Genomic DNA, 27,686 nt, shown 5'->3' on the forward strand with positions numbered 1-27,686 from the left:
GATATTAAATAGGAGACCAGGTGTGGTGGCGTACAGCTTTAATCCCAGCACTTGAGAGACAGAGGCAAGCAAATCTCTGTCAGTTAAGACCAGCCAGGGCTACAGAAGTTCCAGACCAGCCAGGGCTACAGAAGTTCCAGAACAGCCAGGGCTACAGAAGTTCCAGAACAGCCAGGGCTACATAGAGAGAGAGGAAAAAAAAGAAATCCCAGGGAGCTGGGCATGATGGCACACAACTGAGGCAGGGGAGGTCAGGAGTTCAAGGCCAGTCTGGGTTCAAGAACATAAACAAGTCTGGCAATGGCCGTGCACATCTTTAATCTCAGTACTCAGGAGGCAGAGGCGGGTGGACCTCTGATAGACCAGTCTGGTCTACAGAGCCTGTTCTAGAGTTCCTGATCTAGAGTTCCAGTACAGTCAGGGCTACACAGAGAAACTCCATCTTGAAAAACCAAGAAAAGAAAGATGAGGATAATAGTAACTATACCAAGTTGTTTTTGCTTATTTTCCTCAAGATTGTGTAATAATAAACATATGCAAATTATAATAAAACTAGTATCTAATTATTATAGTGTATGTTGAACATGTATGAAGTCTTGGGAACAATGCCTGGTCCCAATACATTTACATACATACATATATATAACAAATACCAATTGATAAGAAAGCAGGGTATCTATGCCATTGTGGCATTTTTTTCTCTGTGGTACAAAATAATTCTTCAACTGATGGCATCTTAGATTTAATGAAATACATATATTCTACTTAAACCTCTCCATATTTACAATAACAAATATTCTGAGCCAGATTTTCATATATTTTCCATTTTTTCTTTGAAAAATTGGGGGAAAAAAATCCAAGCAGCCTTTTTAAAGGTTAATTTTATTTTTACTTTGATATTATACCCACAACCTTGTTCCTTTTAAAGCTGATTTGTATTTGTATGTGTGAACACATATGCACCTGTGCATGTACCAGTGGTCAAGACTGAGTGTCTATCTCTCTTCACCTCATTTTCTGAGACCAGAGTCCTCAGAATTCAGGTGTTTATCCTTGTACGACCAGCACTTAACCCACCGAGCCCTCTCCCCAGCCTCCAGGGGCTCTGCTTTATAAAGCATTTGGGGAACAAAGAGTTCCTGAGTTTTGTATATTATGAATGCTGTAGGTGGCTCTGTTCTTTTGGACGGAGCTGGGGACACAAGGTTTAACGGAAGCGTGATCAGGCCAGTCCTCCTGAGACTCAGCGTATGACGTGGTTCCACAGTCAAGGGCACCTCCTGAGAACTCAGAGGGGAAAGCAAAGCAAGCGGCTGGCCATCTTACTACTATTAAAGAATCAAAGCTCCCACAGACTTTAGAAACCTGTTTATTTAAAAAATATATTTTAAAGGTTTAAAAAAAAAGCACTCCAATCTTCAACCGCTCATCATCGCTTACCACAGTCAAAAACCCACCAAGTCTCACTCACTCAACACCTGTGTTGGAGTAAAACACAGACGGCTGTAGGTCACAGAATTTTACCAGTTACACTGAGAAACAGGGTCTCCAGTTTGTCCCCTCCAACAGTGTTTCCAGTACTTTACAAACCAAATTAAACGATTCCTACAATATGGAAACACTAAAATAAAGCACAAATGTACAGAGAAAATGTGGAACTTCTGAGATACAGAACAAACTTAAAACACAGTTAAATAACAACTACTGACTTTGGTGGTGTTTTTTTTTTTTAATTTTCAAAAAATTTAAATACAAAATTTTTGTAAATTTCCAAGTATGTGCATGTATCTATGAGTACCATTGCCCGATACAGCCAGAAAATGGCATCAGACGCCCTGGAGCTGGAGTTACGGGGGTTGTAAGTCACCCGGTATGGATACTGAGACCCAAACTTGGGTCTTCTACAAGAACATCAGGCACTCTCACCACGAGTCACCTCTTCAGCGACACCCCCAACTGTTTTTAAAGGCAGGGCCTACCTAGGGCCCAAGCTAGTCTTGATCTTATGGGCTAAATCCATCCGCCTGCCTCAGCCTGTTAAGTAGCTGGGACCAAGACCACAGCACCTGGTTCCACATTTTTTTAGTAGAAATATGGGGAAAAGGAACAAAGCTGGCCCTGTTGTGTGGCACCTTCACCTGCAGCAGCATGCCCGTCAGGCCACCAAACACCCAGAGAAGCTGGAGGACGACTGGCTTCGTGCCTGTGGCTGTCATTCATCACTCAAATCCAATGTCTTCCAGGAGGCCAGAGGATGGAGGAGATAGCTCAAATTCCGTGAGCAACCCTCTGGAAGGTGTCGAGTTCCGCGCGCTCGTCAGATGGTCTGGAGCTTTGTAACAATCAGTACTCTCACTGTCTGGTCAAAGGAGCTACAGATGCAGAGCCCCCTTTTGTCAGGACTCCAGTCCAAACTCGAGACGGGCTGAGTGGACAAGGTCACATTCTGCAGAAGGCTGACGGAACCCGCGACTCCCATCTCTACTCCTTCGGAATCTTTCTTTGACCGATGAATAGGGTATTCACTAAAAACAAGATCCACGTGGTAAGAGCAATCCTGCATTCACCGCTTTACTTTCCTATATAAGCGTCAATAACTTTTTATTTCTCAGCTGGTTATCGAGCCAGCACGTATGACTTCCCAATACTGACCTACGTGAGTAGAGACAGTGCCTCAACCTCAGCTCTAGGCCAACACCCCCAGGGCAGTGAGTACTTTTCCTACAAACTTCTACATAGCACCTCTGCCCAGCAGCTGCCTGTGCTTCCTTTTTGATATGAACACTGTAGGGTGGCCTGACGTGTTGCTCTCTGGAACCTTTTATTGTAATTCTTTCCTAAATCTGGGTTGCCAGACAGGATGGGCAGTGTGTGTACAAGGGGAAAAGCTGTAAGAAGCATTTACAAAGCTCATTTAACACTTTCCCAAAAAGGACTGGCACACACCCTAACCCCAGAGTCCACCATTCAGACCTAGCCTGAGACGTTCCCTGTCCTATTACTGTGGGGATGCCACTGGAGAGAGTTGTAAAACCACTGCATTCACAAGGAGAAAGCAACACTGAGAACATGGTTTTTTTCTCTCCCAGAAAGAAATATAAACTTTTAAGCTAAGAAGAGGGAAAGGCTAACAACTAAATGATACCTGACAGATCTGAAAGGTGGGGGGAAAAAAGTAAACTTCTCTATAGATGTGTTATAAAGCAGTGGTTCTCAACCTTCCTAATGCTGCGACCCTTTAATACAGCTCCTCATGCTGTGGTGACCCACAACCATAAAATTATGTTTGTTGCTACTTCATAACTAATTTTGCTGTTGTTATGAATCGTAGTGCAAATATCTGATATGAGACCCCTACAAAAGGGTCATTCAACACCCCCAAAGGGGTCATAACCTACAGGTTGAGAACCACTGCTCTAAGGTATAACTCCTCACAGGGCCCTTCAGAATGCACTGTATATCAATTACAACACTTTGTGATGCAAACACAAAAACCCACAATCATCAAAGCAACAAAACAGACACAAAAAAACAGACCCAGAGTCTAAGAGACACAAAGGGATCAGACACAGTAAAAATGGAGGAGAAACCATGAAACCATGGTAGAAAACACTTTCTCTTCCTTTTAGACCCAACAAATTATTTTACTTAAAAGGAACAAAGTGTTCACACACACACACACACACACACACACACACACACACACACACACACGTCTTAAATAAATACTTTCCCCACATTTCTTAGCAAAGTTTGCAGTTATTTAGTATTAAAACTCAAGGGCCATGCATGGTTCTGCACACCTATAATCCCAGCACTAAGAGGCGGCAGAGGCAGGTGTATCTCCACAAGCCTGAGGCCAGTTTGATCTACATAGCAAGCTGCAGGCCAGCCAGGGTTACATAGTGAGACCTCATCTCAAAAAAAAAAAAAAAAGGTTCTCAGGTCTCTTCATTACCTGTGTAAGGTTTTGTGTTTGCTTTTTAGACAAAGTCTGAAAACTCACCTGCATTCCTCTCTAGGAATGCCTGGCGAGCGCTCAGTGAGTGCTTACAGTCTGACTGCACTCTCAAGGCAGGGCTGCAGTGAAAACAAGCTCATTGCACTGTACCTCAGCCACTTCTCTTTGCTGGCACTAGAGGGCGTCACAGCAAAGCTCCAAAGCATTTACAAAGTACATGAGTCACTGGTTCTGATGTCGGTCAGTGCTCACCTTACAATAAAATCCCGGAGGGAAGACTCCTCTTTGGTAAAGCGCTTCCTCCAGTAGCACGGGTGCTGGAGTTTGGATCTCCAAGACCACATGAAAGTACAGGCTGCCTTGGTGATCTCAGCCCTTGGGAGGCAGACAGAGTAGGGCAGTCGTCCCTGGGGCAAGCAGGCAGCTAGCCTAGTCACAATCAGGGAGCTCCCAGTTCAACAAATCAAGTGGAGAGCAATCAAGAAAGACACCTGATGTCCGCTTTGGGCCTCCATAAGGGCACACAGTGGTTAATTTTAGAGGAAAGAAAGCCAAGCAAAAAACCTTCCAATGTCTAAGTGCATACAGATCTAGCCTTATTACAATAAAGTAAAGAAAAAAAATCTAGCTGCCACTGTGCCCACGTGTGGAAAATTGTACTGGCTCCTTTAGTAGTCTCAAGAATTGGGGAATCAAGGGAAGAGGCACAGCTTAGCTATGAGATCTACAAAACCTAACCCGCAGCGAGACTGGGTTAGAACCACGAAGAATGAAGGGCAAAGCTTCCAGGATCAAACGGTCTATCTACCCAACAATCATCCCAGAACACTCAAAACACATCTACTGCCTTTTCCCAACAGAAGGCACATTTACTCAATGAAGCAAGAATGGACGGAGTGTATTAAACTCCATTCGACTGCTATTTCAATCAAAAACAATCACAAATTTGTCAGTTCATAGCTTCAGTTCTCTAACAAGTACTGACTGCAGCCCTGCGTTTCAGCTTCTAAAAGGAGCTAAGAGAGAGATTTGTAAACGTGGAAGTCCAAGCCATGCTGAACATGCTGCTTTGTTTTGTTTTTCCTATACAGTAGTAACCAAACTTGAATTCTGAAATACTCTTGAGTTGTGAACTTATCATTTTTCTGAGTAACGCTTAGAGATTTCTTTGTTGCTAGTGAAGTTTTCAAACTTTCAGTTTGTACAAGACCCGCTGAACTGGCAGCTGACCTGGCACCTAGCGCCCTCGGGAATGTTGGAACACACCTGGTTACAGCTGCCACAGTAACTCATCCTGCCCAGGTGTACAGAAAAGAAACTCAGTGCTGAGCAAGCAAGGCTTTATCTGCAGATCAATCAGGAGCCTCAGGCTGCTTTCAGCTCTACCACAAGGAATTCAACAAACTCATTTTCAAGCCTAAGCATCGTAACCCTCTCCCCAACTTCCAGAGGCAATGTTCTAATGACTAGAAGGTAATATTTAACGAAGGTCTTGAATCAAATTTAAAAACAAAAACTAGCAAAAGCTATTCCCCACCATCACCCTTCTCCCTCAGCCCTTCCCTCTTTTTATTTATTTTTTGAGACAGGCTCTTGCTCTGTAGCCTAGACTGACCTAGGACTCATTATGGAGTCCATGCTGGCCTGAAACTTATGGCAATCTTGGCCCTGTCTCCTGAGTGCTGGGATTATAGGTGTAAACACACTACCTACAATTCCAAATTTATGGGGGGGATTCCCAACTTTTTCTATGTCGCTCTCATACACAGAGACATAAGTATGACAAACATATTTATTGTGTTAGGTAAGGACGACTTTTTATCAAATATAAAATAAATACATTAGTAAAAGAAAATATTTAGAAGTCGGTTACATAACAACACTGAAAGTGAAAATCACACCAAAATGAATTAAAGCAAGTATTAAAGGAGAAAAAGAAAAGTTCTGGACTCCCACTTCACACCCACAAGTAACTTAAGAAGACTTACTACTTCCAGAGGTGCAGACTCCCAGCGCCTCCCGCTGTCAGAAAGAGCTCTCTGTTCTGCGGCAGGTGTCGAACTTGCCATATGGTGGATTTATGGGCCTGCTCAGACAAGACACACATTAGTTAAAGACTAAATGGCAGCCCTGGAGAGAAGACTCGAAAACAAAGAACTGTAACCACCTTCACTTCGGCTGTTAGAAAGAATGTTTTGTTGTTGCTTTAATTCAACAGGCAGTTTTGCTGAGGAGCACAGTCGGGGTTGGCGGTGGGCCAGTCAGGGCTTTTCTGACTAAACGTTTCTATCAAACTATCAGGCACTATCCTGATAGGCCTGCCTCTGTAAGTGACCAGCCTTCTCTTCTGCAGCTTCTAACACCCTTCCTTTGTCTGTTTTCAGTGTCTTAACTATGGTATGTGATGTGAGTTTCTCTTCTCATCCTCGCTCTTCTTCAGGCTTTTTGGACTTGGTTAGGGACCTCTTTTCTAGACTTGGAAAATTACACGGTTTCAGTGAAAATGTACCAAATACTTTGGTACAGTATTTTCTTTCTCTCTATTCTCTTTTTTTTTTTTTTTTTTTTTTTTTTTTTTTGGTTTTTTTTTTTTTTTTGGTTTTTCGAGACAGGGTTTCTCTGTGTAGCTTTGCGCCTTTCCTGGGACTCACTTGGTAGCCCAGGTTGGCCTCGAACTCACAGAGATCCACCTGGCTCTGCCTCCCGAGTGCTGGGATTAAAGGCGTGCGCCACCACCGCCCAGCTCTCTATTCTCTTAATTCCATGATCTGGTCTTTTCACGGTGTTCTAGAGCTCCTCATGTTATATATATATATATACACACACATACATATATATATACACACATACATATATATATACATATATATACACATACACAAATATATATATATATATACAGATACACACATATAACACACACACACACAGAGTTTATCACTGACCTTTACTGAATGACCCAATTCCTCTGTCTCACCTCCCAGGCCTAATCCTGTTTTTCACCAGATCCACTGTGTGCTGAGGCTTTCCATTGAGTTTTTTCAGTGTGGCTTATTGAGTGGTTTAGTTCCAGCATCACTTCAGTTTGGTTTTTCTTCTGCAATTCTCTTTACTGAAATATCCCCATTTACGCACAACTCTAGACTTAAAAGACCCTATGGACTCTACCAGAAAATTCCTAAACTTAAATACTTTCAGCAAAATAAAGTCAACACACAAAATTCAGCAGCCTTTCAATTTCTAATAATGGTCTTGCAAAAAAAGAACTTGGGGAAGGAGGAGAGAATCCCATTCACAGAGGGCAGCTTAAAAAACAAAAACCTAGGAATAAACATAATGAAGAAGGTGAATGACCTCTATGGTGAAAACTTAAGACTTTGAAGAGGACACTAATGGATGGAAGGATTTTCCACGCTCACAGACAGGTAGAACTGTTATTAGTAATGGCTATATTACCCAGGGCTGCACACATTCAAAACACTCCCATTAAACTGATGCTGTTCTTCCCAGAACTACAAAAAACAATCCCAAGTTCAATGTAAGCACAAAAGAGCTTGAATAGCCAAAGCACTAAGAGTATGGCTGGGCATGGTGGTGCACACCTTTAGTCCCCCAAACTGGGAGGCACAGGTGGAGGCAGGAGGATCTTTGTGAGTTCAAGGCCAGCCTAATCTACATAGCAAGCTCCAAGACAGTCAGGACTACATAAGGATACCTATCTTAAAAAACAAAACCAAGCTGGGCGGTGGTGGCGCACGCCTTTAATCCCAGCACTCGGGAGGCAAAGCCAGGTGGATCTCTGTGAGTTCGAGGCCAGCCTGGGCTACAGAGTGAGTTCCAGGAAAGGCGCAAAGCTACACAGAGAAACCCTGTCTCGAAAAAACAAAAAACAAAAAACAAAAAAACAAAACAAAACCAAACAAACCAACAAACCTACAATGATGCTAGGTATTGTCGGTGCAAACGAAGCCATTCTACACCCGAGGTGCCAGGAGCTGTGCAATGCTAGTGACAATGATGCCAAAAGTACACATACATGAAAACACACACACACAACAGAACAGCCTCTTCAGCAAACAGAGATAGAAAAACATGATACAAACATGTATAAGATTAACTTAGACTCATATCTCTCATCCTGGCCAAAATCAATTTAAAATGAGTCAAAGACCTTAACATAAGAACAAAAACTATGAAACTGCTGGAAGAAATATAACAACTGAAGATATGGGCATAAGCAAGTCCTCTCTTTTCAGAGGACTCTAATAACATACGCCATTTCCTCAGGAGCTGACAACAGGATCACTTGCTGTTAAAAAGCCTCCGGACAGCAACGGAGACCACCGCAGAGTGAAGAGAGAGCTTACAGAACAGGAATTCATATTTGCCAACTATGTATCAGGCAGAGGGTCAGTACCCAGAATCCACAGAGTTGTAAAACATCAAGTCATAAAAGAAAAAGCCACCCACTGGGCAGATCCAATGGGCAATGTTTTCTTTTTTTCGAGACAGGGTTTCTCTGTGTAGCTTTGCGCCTTTCCTGGAACTCGCTTTGGAGACCAGGCTGGCCTCGAACTCACAGAGATCCGCCTGGCTCTGCCTCCCGAGTGCTGGGATTAAAGGCGTGCGCCACCACCGCCCGGCTGGGCAATATTTTCAAAAGGAGAAATGCAAATGGAAACAGAGCCTTGAACTGTGTTTAGCAACTACAAATTATTAACTGTTTTGAGTTTTATTTCACCCCACAGAGACTATCATCAAGATACAAACAACCATTTTCTGATTGGATTGAAGACCTGCTCCACCAGAGGCCCATACCTGGCACCATTAATGGGACCAAAAACCCATGGCTAGATAGGTCACAGGCCCTAGGGGAAAACCGACTACTATCACTCTGCTAACAGGACACAACATTTAAATGACTCCTAATGACTCACTGCTGTACCCATGGAGCTCAACTCTCATCCTCAGAGACCTACAACTGGCAACTGTGGAGTGCTCCATGCTCTCTCTTCAGAACTCAGGGATCTTCCTACAGGAGGAGGCATAAAGTCTGTAGCAGCCAGAGATGGTGGACAGCTTCAAAGAAACAGTACTTCCTGGACACAGCAGGGCAGATGCAAAAATGAACTTACATCAGCTACGAGAGCATGCACACACCTGCACAAGCTCAAGCCAGACAAAATCCCAGCATGGTTAGGGGTCCCGCCTACCCGAGGAGCTACTGGCGTCAACTGCTGCTAGACAAGGGAGAGTTAGTTTTCTTTAATGATGTGACCTCTAGTAAGGTGACCACACTCCAGGGTAGGTCCCACACTCAAGAGTGGTTGGGCCACACAAGCTGAACTCAATGGATGTTGAGAGGTGGGCGGGGAAAAGAAAACAAGAACACGAAGGTGGGTGGATAGGGAGATGGGAGATGTAGGAGTTGGGGGAGGGGAAGTGAACATGATCAAAACACATTGTATGGAATTTTCAGCTAATAAAAATATTATTAAAAAAAGAAAAGAAACAAATGATGCGAAGGATGTGAAGAAAGCCTTACTGCTGGTAGGAACGTAAAAATGTAAAGTGGTACAGCCCATAAAGAAGCTAACATAAGATCTCTTAAAAACATTGAAGCAGAATTACTGTGTCACTTATCTATACCATTCCTGGATACAGACCCAGAGGACTCTAGGTCAAAATATTACAGAGAGAACTGCACGTCCACTTGTATTGCTAAACTGCTCACACAGCTGAGGAATAGAACCTGTCTAGACATCTATCAGCAGATGAACATGCTATGGATATCGTTCTGTATAAATAAAACACTGATTCGCCAGTGGCTAGGCAGGAAGTATAGGCGGGACAAGGAGAGAGGAGAATTCTGGGAAGTGGAAGGCTAAGTTGAGGAGACACTGCCAGTCGCCATGACAAGCAGCATGTGAAGATGCCGGTAAGCCACGAGCCACGTGGCAAGGTATAGATTTATAGAAATGGGTTAATTTAAGATATAAGAACAGTTAGCAAGAAGCCTGCCACAACCATACAGTTTATAAATAATATAAACGTCTGTGTGTTTATTTTATAAGTGGGCTGTCAGACTGCCGGGGCTTGGTGGGACCCAGAGAGAAAACTCCAGCTACATGAACAGGTAAAGAAAATGAGGTCCATATAATGGAATTTTATTTCCTCATTAAAAAGACAGATACAGGATGTTTTCTCTCAAACCCAAAATCTAGGATTAAACTGCTGTGTGTCTATGTCTGTGTAGATGATGAGAGCTGACAGTGTAGTGTGAGGGAAAGGAAGGGTTGTATGAATGGGGAGAGGGGAAAAACAGAGTAATGGAATACACAGGCCATGAATGCAGAAGAGGGGAGAATTTGACAGGAAAAAGGGGACCAGAAAGAGGTAAGCAGGGACATGCAGGAGACACTAGGGGAATAGGCTGAATAATAGCAGTGTATGTATATGGATATATGTTTCAATATGCTGTATCTGTTTTGTAACTAATACCTTTCATATCTGGATGGCTTTTGATTTTTGTCATTAAATGTCATTTAAATTAAATTATATTAAAAAAAAAAAGCAAAATGCATTTCCTTTGGAAAATAAAGACAGACAAGTAGAAAAGGCTAACAGTTTATCAGTACCACACTCACACCAGCAAATCCACTCCAGCATGCTAGTTCACCTTGGGGGTCATGAGGAGTGAGCACTGAGCAAGAGGAGCAATCCGGGGAAGTAGGCGGATATAGGAGAGGGCGATACTGCTTTGTATGAGCAGTGAAGCTGCTATTTAAGCTAAGCTTTACATTTCACATTTCAGTGACTACTAATCTTGAGATTTAATTTTCAATTATGTGTACGTGTGTGGGGGTGGGGGGTGGTGAGTCTGTGCATGAGTGCAGTGCCTGAGGAGGTCAGCAGATGGCATCAGATCCCCTAGACCTGGAGTTACAGGGGGTGTAAGGAGCCTGGCATGGGTGTTGGGAATTTGACTCAAGTCTTTTGGAAGAGCAGCAACCATTCTCAACTGCTGAGCTATCTCGCCAGTCCCAAATGATACCTCCACTATATCATAAGATGACACAAGAGCACAGAGGAGGAAGTTCTGTGAAGTCCCACAGCATCCACAGTGGGGGAAGGAATCCCACAGCATCCACAGTGGGGGAAGGAATAGGAAGAAACTTCTAATTTCCTGAGCAAACTGCACATTTGAGTCTTATGGAAACAGCCAACCTGTGGCTGCTTTCCTCCTTATGTTTATGGAGAGAGGGCACAGTCCTCACCTGTCTCCTAAAAGTGTCAGGATGTTAACACGGATTTTATGCAGCTGTTTTATTCCAGATATCTTCTCTCTTTTGTGACCAGTATTTTCCCTTTGTTTTTTTTTCTTATCTATTTTTCTAATGTTGTAAATCAAAAACCTTTCCCATTAAGTCTCTCAAGTAGAAGCCAAAGTATAAACAAACAGAACATTCTTGAATTTCTATTACGTCCTAACCACAGTAACCAGTGTTTTAAAATAAGTTCACTCAATACAGCAAATGAGAATATAGAATAAAACGGGATGATGACAGTGAAAATGCTACTTCTGGAAAGTACATTATTAGTTATTAATAAGTATACATTTATTAGAAAACATCAAGCTGGGGTTTCCTGATCAAATTCTTGGCATCAGCAAGGTTTCTTTAACTACAAAATAAGATTCCTAACTAAGCAAGATAGTTATTATAATCAAGACGTATAAAGCTGGCAACCTTTGCGAAAGTAACCTGCACAAAAGCACCTAAGACCCCACAAGCATATGACAGACAGAGGACGCCCAGCGGCTCACTCTCCACAGAGAGTCTGTCACTTACCTTTTCTGTAACAGAAGCAAAGCCTTTGGTGGGATGCTGCGTTCTCATGTCAAAGACGTGGAACTTGCCTTCCAGAGATGTAGCTACTAACTTATTCATACTTATGTCCTTCCTGTCAAACTCCAAGCTACACACCTGAAAGCGGAGAATGTATCTGTTATTGATAGGTTCTTATTTTCTTTACTTTTTAAAAACTGTGTATGGCTGTTTTGCCTGCTTTCATATATCACATCAGGTATATGCTTGGGACCCAGGGAGGCCAGATGAGAGGGTCAGAATCCCTGGAACTGGAGCTACAGGCAGTTCTGAGCCATCATGTGTGTGCTAGGAATCAAACCCCAGTCCTCTGGAAGAGCATTCAGTGCTCTTTACCACTGAGTCATTTCTCCAGATCCTGTTGGCTCTTTGAAGTTATCTGAATGGCTCAAAATGACAAGACCATGTACTTGAATATAGCAAAATATGTTTTCTGTTCATTTGATCAACAAAACCATCTTGGGTTCCCATGCTCAGTAGAAGGTAACAATGTGATGTTTTTGTTTTGTTTTGTTTTGTTTTGTTTTGTTTTGTTTTGTTTTTCGAGACAGGATTTCTCTGTGTAGCTTTGTGCCTTTCCTGGAACTCACTCTGTAGCTCAGGCTGGTCTCGAACTCACAGAGATCCGCCTGCCTCTGCCTCCTGACTGCTGGGATTAAAGGTGTGCGCCACCACCCCGCCCAGCAATGTGATGTTTTTTATTATTTAGTACTCACCCCCCCCCCCCCCGCAATGTGATGTTTTTTATTATTTAGCACAGGAAGGTAAGTCAAGGCTACCTTCAGAAATCAGAAAGGAACTAAATTCTTTAACAAATGTGTACAGCTTGAGAAACAAAGTCCAAAGGCGCTTGGTGAAACTTTGCGTACTCCAGCAAGAGAAGGACCACGTATTTGCTCATTTTGATATCAAATGTGTGGTCCCCATGGTCCTCAGATGGGCTGTAGGCTCCACTGACTCCACAGACACTAACAAAGCATATCTAAATATGTGATCACTTTCTTAAAAAAGGATGCATGGCTGCCATTAGATTCAAGATGGTTTGGCCCAAAAGTTTAACTTCTGGTAGAAGACTGAGAGACATGAGTTAAGAGAAAGGACCTGAGAACTTTGTAGTGGCTAGAGGTAGACAGTAGATACAAACATCTCAGAGAGGCTGGACAGCACAGAAAGGCACATTACCCCATTTTTAATGTTCGTCTCCCACCGCAGTGACATGTTTCTGAGATCAAATAGCTTGATGTCCCCATTGTCATAGCCAGCACAGACAACACGTTCCTCTTGATTATAAGCATTGCCTGGAAATCAAGACACATTGCAGGTCTTCATAAATCCATGGTGCAGCCTGCTGAGAAAAACTATTACGCATATAACTTGGGACAGACATAAATTTAAAAAATTATACTGGGAGAATTCCATTCATCAATCCTGACAGCTGATGCGGAGCATTAATTTTTAAAAAATGCTTACTTGAAATTCTCTGGCAAAAGTCTACTTGAAAGTGTTTAGAGGATTCTAAATACAAAGGGAATGATCTCTCAGGCTGGAAATACCACTCAGGGCTTGTCTAGCAAATGCAAAGCCATGATCCATTATATACCCGTAAAGACAGTCCAACTACAGTTCAGATAGTAGGGCCTGGGAAGACACATATACTTATTCCTTTCCATTCCTTGGTAATAATGATATATGAATGCAAATACTGTTTTAAAATTATCTTGCAGAATATTTTTCTGGTTATTTTATCTTTGCAGGAAACTTTGTAATGAATTGGAGTGTATTTTTAGTGGTGTAGATGACCATACCTAGAGTTTAGAATGTGAAGTTAATTTCAGCATGCTTAGTTGCAGGATGGTTTTCCTGCATAGCTCTTGCTGAATAAAAAAATGTGAGGGAAGAGGAAGGTCCTATCAGTGTATGAGGCTATCTGGACAATGACCCCAATGTCTTTATTCTCAACTACCTCTAGCTTCCTATTTATTAACTCCAGGTCTGCATTTCCACTGTGAGCTATTGATGGTACCAGCATCTTGTTCTTGCTATGTCCCAAACTGGCCTCACAGTCTTCCTTTACCACTGTGACACTGCTTGTGGAACTTTTCAATGAGCAACATCTTTCCCTCCATGATCAATCCCAAAATGTAGTCATCTTGGACAGAATCCTTTTCCTTGTTCCTCATTTTATGGATACAGACTTGCAAACACTATTTATTCGGCATCTATCATATGAATCATTTTCATTGCTCCATACCTTCTTCACCTGGAATCCTGCCTAGAACTTCTGAACTCATCTCCACTATGCCTTTCACCACCCTCTACTATCACCAGTGACATCTGAAAGCTCAGACCAGAGACCAGATCTCACTACCTCCAGTCCACCCAAACAACAGTGGCTATAGTGGCTATGGCAACTGTGGCTAGTGCCATCTCTGTGGCCACTTTCCCCACCATACCATTCTAGGACACCTTATAATTATTCCCTGTGTTGAAATTCTCTCCCAGTTTTAGTGATGGAAATCCTATGAATCCTTGGTCTGAGTTCAAAATGATCTTTCTCCCTCTGTATCTCTCCCTTTGCATGGACAGATGCCTCTTGTGATGTTTCATTACTTCTGTTTTATCTGTAAGTAAAGTCGATGCCAGCCCTTCTTCATGAAAGCATATGCTTGAGGGGTCAAATATGACTCAGTTTCACTACTGCATGTCCACAGTAGTTACTAAAAAACAAAACAAAACTCAAGCCAGGCATGGCAGTATTCATCTGTAGTCCCAGCTATTCAAGACTGAAGCAGGAGGATTACTTGAGTCCAGAAGTTTGAGGCCAGCCTGAGCAACATGGTGAGATCTTGTTTCAAAACAACAAAACAAAAAACTCACAAAAGCCAGGTGTGGTGGCACATGCCTTAATCCCAGAACTTGAAAGGCAGAGGCAGGAAGATCCTGCCATTTTGAGGCCAGCCTGATCAAAAAGAAAACAGAGGTTTAAAACTGAATACGAAGCTGCAGCCAGCAGCAGTTCATGCTGGTAACTGCAGCTGGCCTGGGCTCTGACTCACATCTTTTACAGTCAGAGACAAGCACCAGCACTGACAGGATCAATATGCAGTGTAAGTGTACTAATAAAGGTCATGGTCATCAGACTTGTAAGAAATAATTATGTAATGGCACAACTATTTTCTAGAAAATAAATGTACTTTGTAAAATGTAACGTAGGATTTTTTTAGGTTATCATTTGCATTTGAGGCTTCCCTTAGCCTTATTAATAGCATTTGATACCAAATTAGGTCAATATTATCAATTAAACAAAAACCTATCATAATAATAGTAAACATTTTCAACACTTAATAATCTATGCACATTCTATGACAGTGGTTCTCAACCTTCCTAATGCTGCGACCCTTTCATATTCTTCCTCATGCTATGGTAAACCTCAACCACAAAATTATTTTCATTGCTACTTCCTAACTGTAATTTTGCTACTGTTATGAATCATAATGTAAATCTCTGTGTTTTCTGATGGTCTTAGGTGACCCCTGTGAAAGGGTTGTTAGACCCCCAAAGGGGTTGTGACCCACAGGTTGAGAAGCGCTGTTCTAAGCACTTTAGTGGCATTAGCGCATTGGCTCCTCAACACTGTTAAGCAAATTCTATTAGCACTACTGTGTCAACACAATAACCAGAAACGGTGAAGTCTATTGACTTTCTCTAAGCCACACATAAATAGAACAGTAACGAAGTAAACCCTAGCCTGCGGCTGACTAACTACTATGATATTTGCCTGGATAACCTCTCAGAATAATCTACAGAACAGACTATTGGGAATTTCCTAAAACACAAACTTCAAATGCAATTATTTCTTCAGTAACCTACCAAATGCCACAGTCCAACAGTCTCTCTTGTTTTCTCCTTGTGCGGGTTCCATGTTAGCAACAGGATCATCTTTTTGTCTTGGGTCCCACACCTTTACAGTTCCTGTCATGAATAAAAGGGAGTTGGCAAAATTCAACAGTGACTGATCACATTTCCTTTTTGCACTCTTTGTACCAATGGGACATGTGCCAATACTGTAGATGTTAGAACATCTGTAAACTATTCATGTTTTTCTGGCTTCAAATTGGTTAAGCTGTCCTTGATACCAGACATAACCCATATGCTAGTATTAGAAATGATGCCTAAATTAACAGCTACACAGAGAAAACCCAACAAGTATTCCTACGTTATCTGTAAGTTATGATTGACAAGGCAAAGACAAGGGTACAATTCAAACATGCCGTACTTTCTTTAACTCTTCGGTTTCCTAACTACACAGATAACCACTGGCACTTTTCGTATACAGAGGAGTAAGCACTGTTACTACATTCTGCATTTTAGAATGCCATTCAACGGCTGGGGGAGGCAGTTCACAGCACAGGGACCAGCATGCATGAGCTCTCAGGTTGACTTGTTGGCACGAGAAGACAGACCACCACCCATTTCACATATAAGGAAGCTTAACTTCCTATCACAAAAGAGTGAGGAGAGCTATTAAATAAAATTAGCCCAAATTAAATTTAACCCTCTTATATCAATTGATATTATAGGATTACTAACTACTGTCACTACCTATATATAATCAAGATAAATGCATGAAATGAGATGGCTAAAAGTCATACATCTGAGCAAGAACAGGAAAGGGCAAAAAGTCCCTGAAAGAGACAAGAAACTTAAGACTTATCTCCAGGGATAGAGCTGGTCATTAAAAAGGCTGCAATCCTTTGTGGATTCCCACAAATCTGACAGATCACCACTCAGATACAGGGTTTACACAAACCGTTAAGATCGATAGTAAGTTTTCCACACTTGAATCAGTGCAGGACATAAAGATGATTCATAACACGAAATTAATTAGTAGGCAAGCACAGACACTAACACAAGTGGAGATGATGTACAATTTCTAACCTACAAACTTACAGGAAAGAAACATCTGTGTCAGCCACTTTAGTCCTCCTCTACCATAGCTGGCCAGGTAAACTGGCGAGATGGGTTATTTAGAAATTCACTTTATAAATCACGAAGTATTTATCACCAAGGAATTACATACGTAACAATATTACTTCTTCATAATTTCACGCCACTCTCCTAAGAATACCCGGAAAACTTAAAGAAACTGCGTAGCTATCGCAGAAGCAGCACAATGGCTGTGGCAGCATAATGAACCGCTCGGCATCTTTCCTTCTGTGTTCCACACTGCTTCCTGAAAAAGAATTTCTAACACACCACTGCCCTTGACTAACTACCAGAAAATTATGTCTCAGGCAGGTGGTGGTGGCACATGACTTTAATCCCAGCACTTGGAAGCAGATCTCTGTGAGTTCCAGGCCAGCCTGGTGTACAGAGCGAGTTCCAGGATAGACAGAGCTACACACACAGACACCCTGTCTCGAAAAACCAAAAGAAAAAAAAGAAGAAGGAAAATTACATCTCATTTTTATTTTAAAATAATTCTTTTAAAGAAACTACTATTATCTCCATGTGGAGCAACAAAACCTAGGACCCCACAGCGGTCACTCAGACCTGGTCTGTTGGTCACTAGAGCTGAAAGCCAAGCTGGTGCCTGTGGAGCTTCCACAGTGCTCAGGGGACAGATCACAGGACATGTTTTCAACCCGACACTTTCCTAGTAGTAACTGTTTTCTTAAAAAGAGAATGAAAAGCTGCCACCCATCACATCATTGGCTGCTTCAGAAACCTGTAGAGACATTGTAAGTCTTTCAAAGTCAGCTCATTACTAGCTGTTGAACTAACTCCACACTAAATATTCAGTGCTTTGACTCTACTTGAAAATACATAAGTCAGAAACAAATGAAGGCTGTGCAATAAAACTTGTTTATTAATGCCGGGCGGTGGTGGCACATGCCTTTAATCCCAGCACTTGGGAGGCAGATCCAGGCGGATCTCTGTGAGTTTGAGGCCGGCCTGGGCTACCAAGTGAGATCCAGGAAAGGCACAAAGCTACACAGAGAAACCCTGTCTCGAAAAACAAAAAAACAAAAACAAACAAACAAAAAAACAAAAACAAACAAACAAAAAAACTTGTTTATTAAAATGCAGATGCTCAAAGGGCAGATGCAGAGTGAAGCCAACCAAAGAGGACTCCATATAGAGAGGGTATTCCACGGCACTGACGTTCCCATTAAACATTTGTGTAATATATAAAATACACTGACTCACCATCCCGGCTGCCGGTCACAATTTCAGGCGCTCCTTCCCCAATTCCAAGTCCGCCTATACCATCTATAGTGTTTATAATTTCCTTGTGGCCTTTTACAGAATACACTGGCATCTCTGGAGCTTCCAAATTCCTAAGCAAAAAGCATAACTACTTATCACATGTGGCCTAAAAATCAATTCGAAATAAAATAGAAGCAATTCAAAATGGATCAAAGGCTTTAACCTAAGACAGAGACTCAGAAAATGCTAGAGGCAAACGTAAGTAAGACACTGGGTGATACAAGCAAAGGCAAGGATTCTCTGAAAAGGACTTCAACAGCACAGAAATAAACCCAGGAAACGGACTCATCAAGACACGAATGGATAAAGTTATACACAATGAAATTTTATTCAGCCATGAGGAAAAATGAAATCATGACATTTGTAAGAAAATGGACAAAACTGGAAGCCATTATGTTAAGCAAAATAAGCCAGAATCAGGAAAACAAATACCATGTTTCCTTTCATATGTGGAAAATAAATTTAAAATTATACACACATACATGTGTGTAAATATGCATATTTATGTATGTTTGTATGTAGGTCATGAAACCGGAAAGGTTGGCCAGTAAGATGGCTTGGCAGATAAAGGCACTTGCCACCAACCCTGACAACTTGCACTGATTCCCAGATTATTCAAGGTGTAAGAGAAAACAGACACCCAGAAGCTGTCTTCTGCTTTCCACTTGTGTGTTTACACAGACACTGACTAAAATGTGAAAAAAATCTAAACAACAAAACAAAACCAGAAAGGGGATCAGAAGGGAGGCAGTGGGCAATGGAATATACACAGTAAGAATGTATCTAGCTGGGCGTGCTGGGAATACCTTTAATGGCAGCATTCAGGAGGCAGAGGCAAACAGATCTCTGTTAGAGACCAGCCTGGTCTACATTGTGAGCTCCAGGCAGCCAGGGCTATAGAGAGACCCTGTCTCTAAAAAACAAACAAACAAAAAGGAATGGCTGTGTGTCTGGAGGGAAGAGACACCGCCCCACACCCTGACCCTGGCCCCCGTCAGGGAGCGGGGATACAGGGGAAGGCAGTAAGAGAGGGAAATGACTAAGAACAAAGCATACTGACACACATATATATGAAAATGGAGTCATGAAAATCTACCACTCTGCCGGGCAGTGGTGGCACATGCTTTTAATCCCAGCACTTGGGAGGCCGAGCCAGGTGGATCTCTGTGAGTTTGAGGCCAGCCTGGGCTACAGAGCGAGATCCAGGACAGGCACCAAAACTATACAGAGAAACCCTGTCTCGAAAAACCAAAACAAAACAAAAACCAAAAAAAAAAAAAAACCTACCACTCGACATGCTAAGCCCCCAAATCCTCCCAAAATAATGAGAAATACAGAAAATAAGACACTGGCCTCTCCATTTCTCTGAAATTCTATGACAAAGTCTGTGAAATGATGAATAAATGTGAATTTAGTAGATAAGCAATTAAGATCAAAGAGAAATTATACCAGCTTCATTTTGATGTTCCAATTCTAAAATAGGTAAATATGTAAATAGAATTTAACTATAAAGTAGTACAATCTAAGTGATAATCAAAAACCCTTATTAGGCTGGGTGACTTACTCCTCTAGTCCCGTCACTAGGAGGCAAAGTGAGGTGAGTCTGTGAGTCTGAAACAGGTCTGGGCTATGGAGTGAGTTCCAGGCCAGCCAGTGAAACCAACAGCTCAGATTAGAAATGAGCTAATAAGATGGCTGTGGTGGTGCACACCTTTAATCCCAGCACCTAGGGAGCCAGAGGCAGGCAGACCTCTGTGAGCCTGAGGCCAGCTGGTCTAGAGTTCCAGGACATCCAGAGCTACACAGAGAAACCCTGTCTCAAAAAACAAACAAACCAGTTTGAGGCCAGCCTGGTCTACAAAGTGAGTTCCAGGACAGCCAGGAATGTTACACAGAGAAACCCTGTCTTAAAAAAACAAAACAAAACAAAAACCAAAAAGAAAAAAAAAGAGCTAATAAATAAATAAAATACTGCTATATAATTTAAGTGTTGAGAAAAAGATTTAATTGCAAAAAAGCAATTAAAGAGAAGTATGAATTCATTCAACTTTAAATATTAAAAAGTAATTCTAAGTAAGGTATTATAATAAAGGCAATAGATACAATTGTGATTTTATTCATTCAAAGCAGGCTTTTATTGAGTTGTTCAACAGACATTTTCCTAAAAAGTTGTCTAGGTCTTAAAGCATTAAATACTAACAAAAACTTTAACTGGAAGTTCTACACGGGAAAAATTAAAATGAGTGTATTGCTCTATACCTCTTGCTAAAATGGCATTAATTACTAAGCCTGTGAGTTGGTAAGAACTGGTAACACTGTCAAGTTCTAGAGCTCAGTATCTTTTTAAACCTTTGTCCTTTAACTTTTGAGGTTATAACATATCATCCCCACCCTCCAAACCCTCCTACGGGCCCTTCCTTGCTTTCACATTCATGGCCTGTTTGTTCATTGTTATTACATACATATACATACACACATACACATCCTTAAATGTAATATGAAGAGCTTAGGACTTTAAGTGGACTTTAAATATGACACAGAAGTATATTTATTACAACAGTCCTCATGATTTTAGTTACTTCTGGAAGAAATTAAAATATTTGAAAGAAGTATTTTAAAATTAGAATTCAGAAGAGCAATAAGCCTATCAAAGAGAAGGCTTATCCCATTTGGTGTACTGTTTAATAATCTCACCATATATGAAGATTTCCATCAAAATCCCCTGTAGCTAAGTATCTCTGCTGCAAGGACGCGGCACCAAATGTTCCACATTTAATGGGCTTAGCCTTTTCAATCTGGACAGAAAGGAGAGGATACTTTACTTAAGCAAGTAGTTATTTATAATCACAATGTCTACAGCTTTACTGTAGGGGTTAAATACATTTTATATAAAAGCAATTAGAACATTTTCTGATGGAAATTATTGTACTCTTTCTTTAGTCAATTTTGAATAATTTAAAAAAGCATATCACTATCAAAAAGAAAGGTGGTTTTTGTTTTGAGACAGGATCTTACTTGGTAGCCTTGGTTGGCCTTGAACTCGGAGTTCCTAGGTCACTGTTCCCTAAGTGCCAAGATTAAAGGCATGCAATACCACATCTGGGTGTTTTTCTTTTAGATTGGGGGTGGAGTTTATTTTTATGTGGATGGGTGTTTTGTCTTTATGCAGTGCCCTCGAAAGCTGCAAGAGGGCACTGGATCCTTTGGAACTGGAGTTATAGGTGGTTGCCATGTGTGCTGGGAATCAAACCCAGAACCTCTGGAAGAGCAGCCAGTGACCTTAACCTCTGAGCCATCTCTTCAGCGGCATAGTCTGAGACACGGTCTCTGACTTTGTTGTCCAAGCCAGATGTGATCCAAACTGGTCTAAAATCCAGAGATCCCTGTGTCAGCATGGGAATACAGGGGAGGGAGAGGGGAGGATTTTTTGGTTGTTGTTCTTATCTCACTGAGATAGCCAAATGCTGCCAGCTTGAGCCCCTGGGGTGGTAGCTCATTCCTGTAGCCCCAGCACTCCAGACAAGGAAGCAGAAGGGCAGTGGTGAGTTCAAGGTCAGTCTAGGCTACACAGCGAATAGTAGGCCAGGCTGGGCTACAGAGAAGGACCCTGCTTTCACCTTGCCCTCTCACAATCCTCCAACGCTCTAACATCTCTGCTGGTGTGCATGTAAAAAGGTTCAGTATGTACTATGCAAAGCTCTCAGCAGAAATGCAAACACAACGGAGACATTATTTCCTGAAGAATACAAGAACAAAAATGTCCCGGAGCCTCTTACAGTCCCACCTGTAGAACCTAGTAGGTGTTCAATACTCTCTGAATGAGGGTTTAAGGAGGCCAGCACCAGAGCACTTTCCCAGGTCCTCCCTTTCGATTCTCTGGGTTTTCATGTGCTGTGTGTCTAAGATGGTGTCTGGTGTCAACTACACACAATCACAGAAACAGTTTCCATATACTAAGGATATGATAACAAACATCATTCTACACGCTTTTTCCAGAAAAGACTATCATTTTTCATAACATGTACATTGCCACAAACTGTTAAAGATATCACTCTGTGTGTATTGTGTGTATAGTATGTGTGTGTAGTGTGTTATAGTGTGTATTATGTGTGTACAGCGTGAGTGTAGTGTGTTATAGTGTGTATATGTGTGTACAGCATGTGTAGTGTATATATAGTATATGTGTACAGTATGTGTGTAGTGTGTTATAGCGTGTGTAAAGTATGTGTGTACAGTGTGTGTAGTGTGTACAGGCATGCACATCCATGCAGAAGTCAGAAGAGGACTTCAGGCATCATGCTCTAGCACTCTGCTTTGTTCCTGAGACAGGGTCTCTCACTGAACCTGGAGCTAAGTGCAAGAGTTACTTGTGTACCGATGTGCCTGGCTTTTTATGTGGCCACTACAGATTAAAACTCAGGTCCTTATGTTTACACAAGCACTCCCTAAGCCATCCACGCGGTCCCGGGATACCATTTTCAAAGTGAGAAGTGATGTCTCTTATTTATAATCAAGAGCCAGGCAGATTTCGAGCTCTCTCTACTAAGGAATGCTGCCTCCAGGCCAGTATGTGATTCCAACAAACATTTTATTACACAGCCCCATTCTGCAAGCCTGAGTCAATAGAAGTGTCAAAAAAAAAAAAAAAAAAAAAAAAAAGTTCCAGGCTTGGAAAAGTGAACAAAATGGTGGAGGAATGAATTAAAGTTAATTTCAGATTTCTCCATTTCCTTTTTTTAACCCTCGTTCGCATTTTATTTTATTTGCAAGATAAGTATATAGTATCATGCTTCCCTTAGGGTTTCTGTTTTTGTATGAAAGAAACAGAAACTTGGGTATTACCAGTTTATTGTTCAAGACTCAAACTCAAAACCCTTGCTCAGAGAGGCTGAGCTCCGTTGTAGCTGGACTTTGGAAAGCAGTCATGTTTCCCCCGCTCTCAGACATTCATAGAAATCAGTAACCTAGGGGATACCACAAACACACGGACTCATACAGCACACAAAAGAACTCTTTTCAACACTGTTAAATATTTTCTTCTATGGAAAGATGAGTAGAATTCAGTGATGACTTTGACAGAATACTAATTGGTTAAAATAATGATTTATTTGGTTAAAATTATTTCACACACAGGCCGGGCGGTGGTGGCGCACGCCTTTAATCCCAGCACTCGGGAGGCAGAGCCAGGCGGATTTCTGTGAGTTTGAGGCCAGCCTGGGCTACCAAGTGAGTCCCAGGAAAGGCGCAAAGCTACACAGAGAAACCCTGTCTCGAAACCCCCCCCCAAAAAAAATTATTTCACACAAAAATCAGCATATGAAATTGATAAATCTATGATAAATATATTGATAAATAATGATAAATATTGAGCATGACCATCAGTGATAGTTTACTTGGCCTAGTTTTTTATATTCTTTGCCAGAAGTTTATGTTAGCATGACTAAAGCAGCCCATGATCAATAACTGCCACAGAGCAAGCTATTTTTGTTCTGCCTGTGGGTGGGTCTACTGCAGCCTGTCAGTATTGCCTCCTCCACATCCTGGCACTACTTAATTAACATTAAAAGGTTTAGTCAGGCGAGTGAACAGGCAGTGAATTCAGTAGCACAGGAGCTAATGAAACACCAAAATTTCACTAGCTCACTACCAACTTTCAACCCTGATTTCACTTTTCAGGGCTGTCTTTGTCCATATGGTACCTTTGTGTACGTTAGGAAAGCTGACGTCTCAGGCAGGGATGATGAAGTGACACATGGCTAGACACTGTTATGTGGCTCACCAAACTGTTCAACTAGGGAAGGAGGCCCTGCCCTCCACTTACTCATTTAGTTTATGTGTATGGGTGCTTTGCCTGCATATGTCTGTGCAGTAGAAGCATGACTGGTGCTGAAGGAAGCTGGAAGATGGCATCAGAGCCCCTAAGCTGCCACCTGGGTCATCTGGAAGAGAAGCCAGTGTGCTTAACCACCCAGTCACCTTTCTAGTCCCCTATCCTCCATTTTTATTTATTTGTTTAATTTTTGTGAGTTTGTTTTTTGAGATAGGATCTCACTATGTAGTCCTGGCTATTCTGGAACTCACTACATAAACCAGGCTGGTCTCAAAAAAAAAGAGATCCTCCTGCCTCTGCCTCCCGAGTGTTGGGATGAATCACAAGTGGCAAACTGCCCAGCCTCATGCCCTCCGTTTATACCCATTCCTTTAGCAATAAGGAAAAGCACAAGAGAGGAAATAGCCAACTCGCTCCTTTTACATGTATCCTGGGTGCACAGGCTTTGGAGCAAGTCTTGTAGTAATCCATCATAACAAAATAAGTATGTCTCCTCCTACTGAGGTAAGTAATCCTCCTGACGTAGCAGTTCTTAACTCTGCTACTCACTACAATCAAACAGCAGAAGTTCACATTTTTAGGGGTGGGAACAAGGTATGGATATTTTCAAATCTGTACATAGCCATTATTAGCAACCAAACACACATAGAGGACTTGGATGCAGGACAGCCACTGGCTATGTATTGAACCTGCATGCTTTTCTGCTGCACCCCAAACAAATACAATATTGTATTTGCTTCTAATGTTTCACTTGCTTTTTATGAGGAAATGTTCAAATACCTGGGATTCTGTTTCGGCACAGCACCTCTACAGGAGTCTCAGTAATTCATGGAATAAAGAGGATCCAAAAACAGTTGTTACTCCTAGGGTTCAGATCATGTATGATACTATACTCTCTTTTTTAGACCTATCTATATTTTCTAAACATTCTCTTATAAACACTTATTATTTTCATTTAATAAGTAAATACACAAAAATTTGCTAGAATTCTTCAGAAATTAGAAAAGAACACTATTTCACTTGGAATAACTATTACTGAAATGTATAAATGTATCATAATTCTTGGGAAAACAAAACACAAGTCTACAGATGCTTTCTGGTGGCGTGTTGACTGGCATTTGCTCCTAACATTTCACTTTAAAGTTTCTGTTACGCCAATGTTTCCCATGTCCACAGTCCTTAACCCACACACTGACTCGAGATCCCTACCTATGCCAGTATTTAAAACTCCCAAGTTCATTTACTCCCCGTTCTTTTGATAAATGCACATTGAGTGGCTGGTCCTTACAAATCACACTAGAAGACATGGTCCTTGCTGTCCAGCTTACAATCTGGAGACATAAGACAGTCTGTTTATTTCTGGTACAGAAGGTCAGTATTATAGGAGTGCAGATCAGGAAGGGCTCCCTCTCTCTGATAACCTGAACTAGCCACTGGAACAGCAACAGGTGACTGTGAGTCCAGTGATGAAGAAGACAAGGCAAGGGAGAAAACCAAGCCGTGTTTAGATTCTCCAAGTTGAATGCCCGGCTACAGTGTAGGAACTAAACCTGAAAACACGCTTTCAGCAAACTCAGGGAGAGATGGTACTTCACACACCTTCTCATGCAAGTTTATTTATCCGCTAACTGCTCTAAACTCACCTCCTTCAAGCCAACTCTTTGCAAAGCTTAACAACCCTCAACACCTCAATGAGACTGGTCATTTGTTTTAGTCAACCCAACTCGAAACATTTCTTAAAACTATAGCTAACTATAAAACTGTTAGTCACAGCTCAGCACCACAGCACATGGCCTGTAATCCCAGCCCACTGTGGGGGCCGGCATGAGGATGATGAATTTGAAGCCAACTGGATAACACAGAGAACACCCATCTCAAAAAGAAAGAAAGAAAATGAAATGTTAGTTGTTTTCATTATTCTGTAATTGGCTTACTGGCAGCCTTTTACAAAGCCTGTCAATCTGGTCTTCCTCCCCCTAAAAGTCCTTGAGTGGGGTCCTGTTTTTCTTTTTTCTTTTTTTTTTTTTTTTTTGGTTTTTCGAGACAGGGTTTCTCTGTGTAGCTTTGCGCCTGTCCTGGAACTCACTTGGTAGCCCAGGCTGGCCTCGAACTCACAGAGATCCGCCTGGCTCTGCCTCCCGAGTGCTGGGATTAAAGGCGTGTGCCACCACCGCCCGGCAAAGATTTATTTATTTATTATGTATACAGCATGTATCCCTGTAGGCCAGAAGAGGGCACCAAATCTCATTACAGATGGTCGTGAGCCACCATGTGGTTGCTGGGAATTGAACTCAGGACCTCTGGAAGAGCAGTCAGTGCTCTTAACCTCTGAGCCATCTCTCCAGCCCTGGGGTCCTGTTTTTCTTAAAGGAAAAAGAAGAACAAATCTGTTAAACGTCTTAGAGATCTTGCAAAGGTCCCTACTTATCCCTCTTGTATGTGTATGGTTTTTTTTGTGATTGCTGTTCAGACAGGGTCTCAAACTGAAATTCTCCTGCTCCTACCTTCTAAGTGCTGGGATTAAAGGTGTGCACCACCACTTCCAGCATGTTTTTGTTTTTTAAAAGACAATAAATCATCTCCCACAACTATCAAAGAGCTCTCCCACACGCTGTTTCTTCTGGAAACTTCATACTCTACTCTGAATTTGCCCTAGTTAGTTTCTGCTCACCCTAAATCTATTTTTACTCTCACAGAACTGTGTATTAGAAAACTCATCTTGATTTATGTACTTATGTATTCTTGGTTTGGTGTTTAACTGACTGTCTCCCCCAACAGAAAATAAACTCCATGAGATCCGTGACATTGTCATGGTCACGCCTGGGACTACTAGGCATCTACCTGATACTTCTCGAAAGAAGAGGTTATTTAGCTGTCTCCAGAAACTTCGTTATAGGTATGCCGGTGCCTTCTTGGCTCTGCTTGCAAGAATCCTGCATGCACTGCAATACGTACTAGCAGATTATAACAACTGCAAACAGCCTAAAAGGTCCTCGAACGTAAATATGAAACCTCAACTTCACTTGCGGAAACCTTACAACGGACTGCACCGAGGGTGGCGGGAGAAGGGGCTGGCAGTGAGAGAAAGTACTGGTTCCCCAGTGAGATTCTGGGATGCCAAAGTTTTAAGTCCGAAGTATTTCTCAGTCTGTAATCTCCTTTCTGGTCCTGCTGGAGCAAGGCTGTGGCAAGGAGTAATGCAGACCCCAGAACACGCTCACACGCCCAAACAGCAGTCCAAGCCTGCACCCACCTCCCGCAGCAGCTTCAGGTCCCCGCGCTGGATCTCGTACACCTGGATAACGCCGGTGCCCCGGGCGAAGTTGCCCATCGTCACGAACTTTGCACTGCAGGGCACCCATTTGCAGTCGAACACCGTGTAGTTGAGGCCTTTTTGAATGTGGACAATGATCTGAGGCTTCTCGAAGGTGGTCATGGTGCAGATGCAGACAAACACTAACCTAGAAACGGGACTGCAAACATCACAGGGGCAGTTTGTCCCTCCCTAGCCGCACTCTACCCGGAACGCTCTAGCAAGTTGGGCTTGGGTGCCTCTGATAATGCCAGATGAGCTGCTGAGACCGCACCAGATGCTTCTCCACACACGGCACAAGCTGACTTACTGCCTTCACCAAGACGTTTTCACATAGACACACTAGAGGTTGAGAAGCCTTCGGCTGCGAGCGCGTGGGAGTACGGCGACACTAAGAACCAGGCATATCGTAGGGCAGCCACTCAG

At 42.1% G+C, this 27,686-nt stretch overlaps 1 protein-coding gene across 1 annotated transcript; it reads right to left on the minus strand.

Annotated features, from left to right (window-relative positions):
• Positions 1–1,353: 1,353 nt before the first annotated feature.
• Positions 1,354–27,640, minus strand: Dnaaf10 (dynein axonemal assembly factor 10). The gene is made up of 8 exons (XM_059275412.1): positions 27,201–27,640; positions 20,812–20,912; positions 18,058–18,188; positions 15,718–15,819; positions 13,030–13,145; positions 11,812–11,946; positions 5,950–6,047; positions 1,354–2,525 (listed from the first exon to the last, which is right to left on the minus strand). The coding sequence occupies exons 1-8, from the start codon at positions 27,381–27,383 to the stop codon at positions 2,318–2,320; spliced, it is 1,074 nt and encodes a 357-aa protein (XP_059131395.1). The 5' UTR covers positions 27,384–27,640; the 3' UTR covers positions 1,354–2,317.
• Between the last annotated feature and the right edge of the window lie 46 nt (positions 27,641–27,686).

Source organism: Peromyscus eremicus, chromosome 10 (assembly GCF_949786415.1).
Source record: "Peromyscus eremicus chromosome 10, PerEre_H2_v1, whole genome shotgun sequence".
In the NCBI taxonomy this organism is placed as follows: Eukaryota; Metazoa; Chordata; class Mammalia; order Rodentia; family Cricetidae; genus Peromyscus; species Peromyscus eremicus.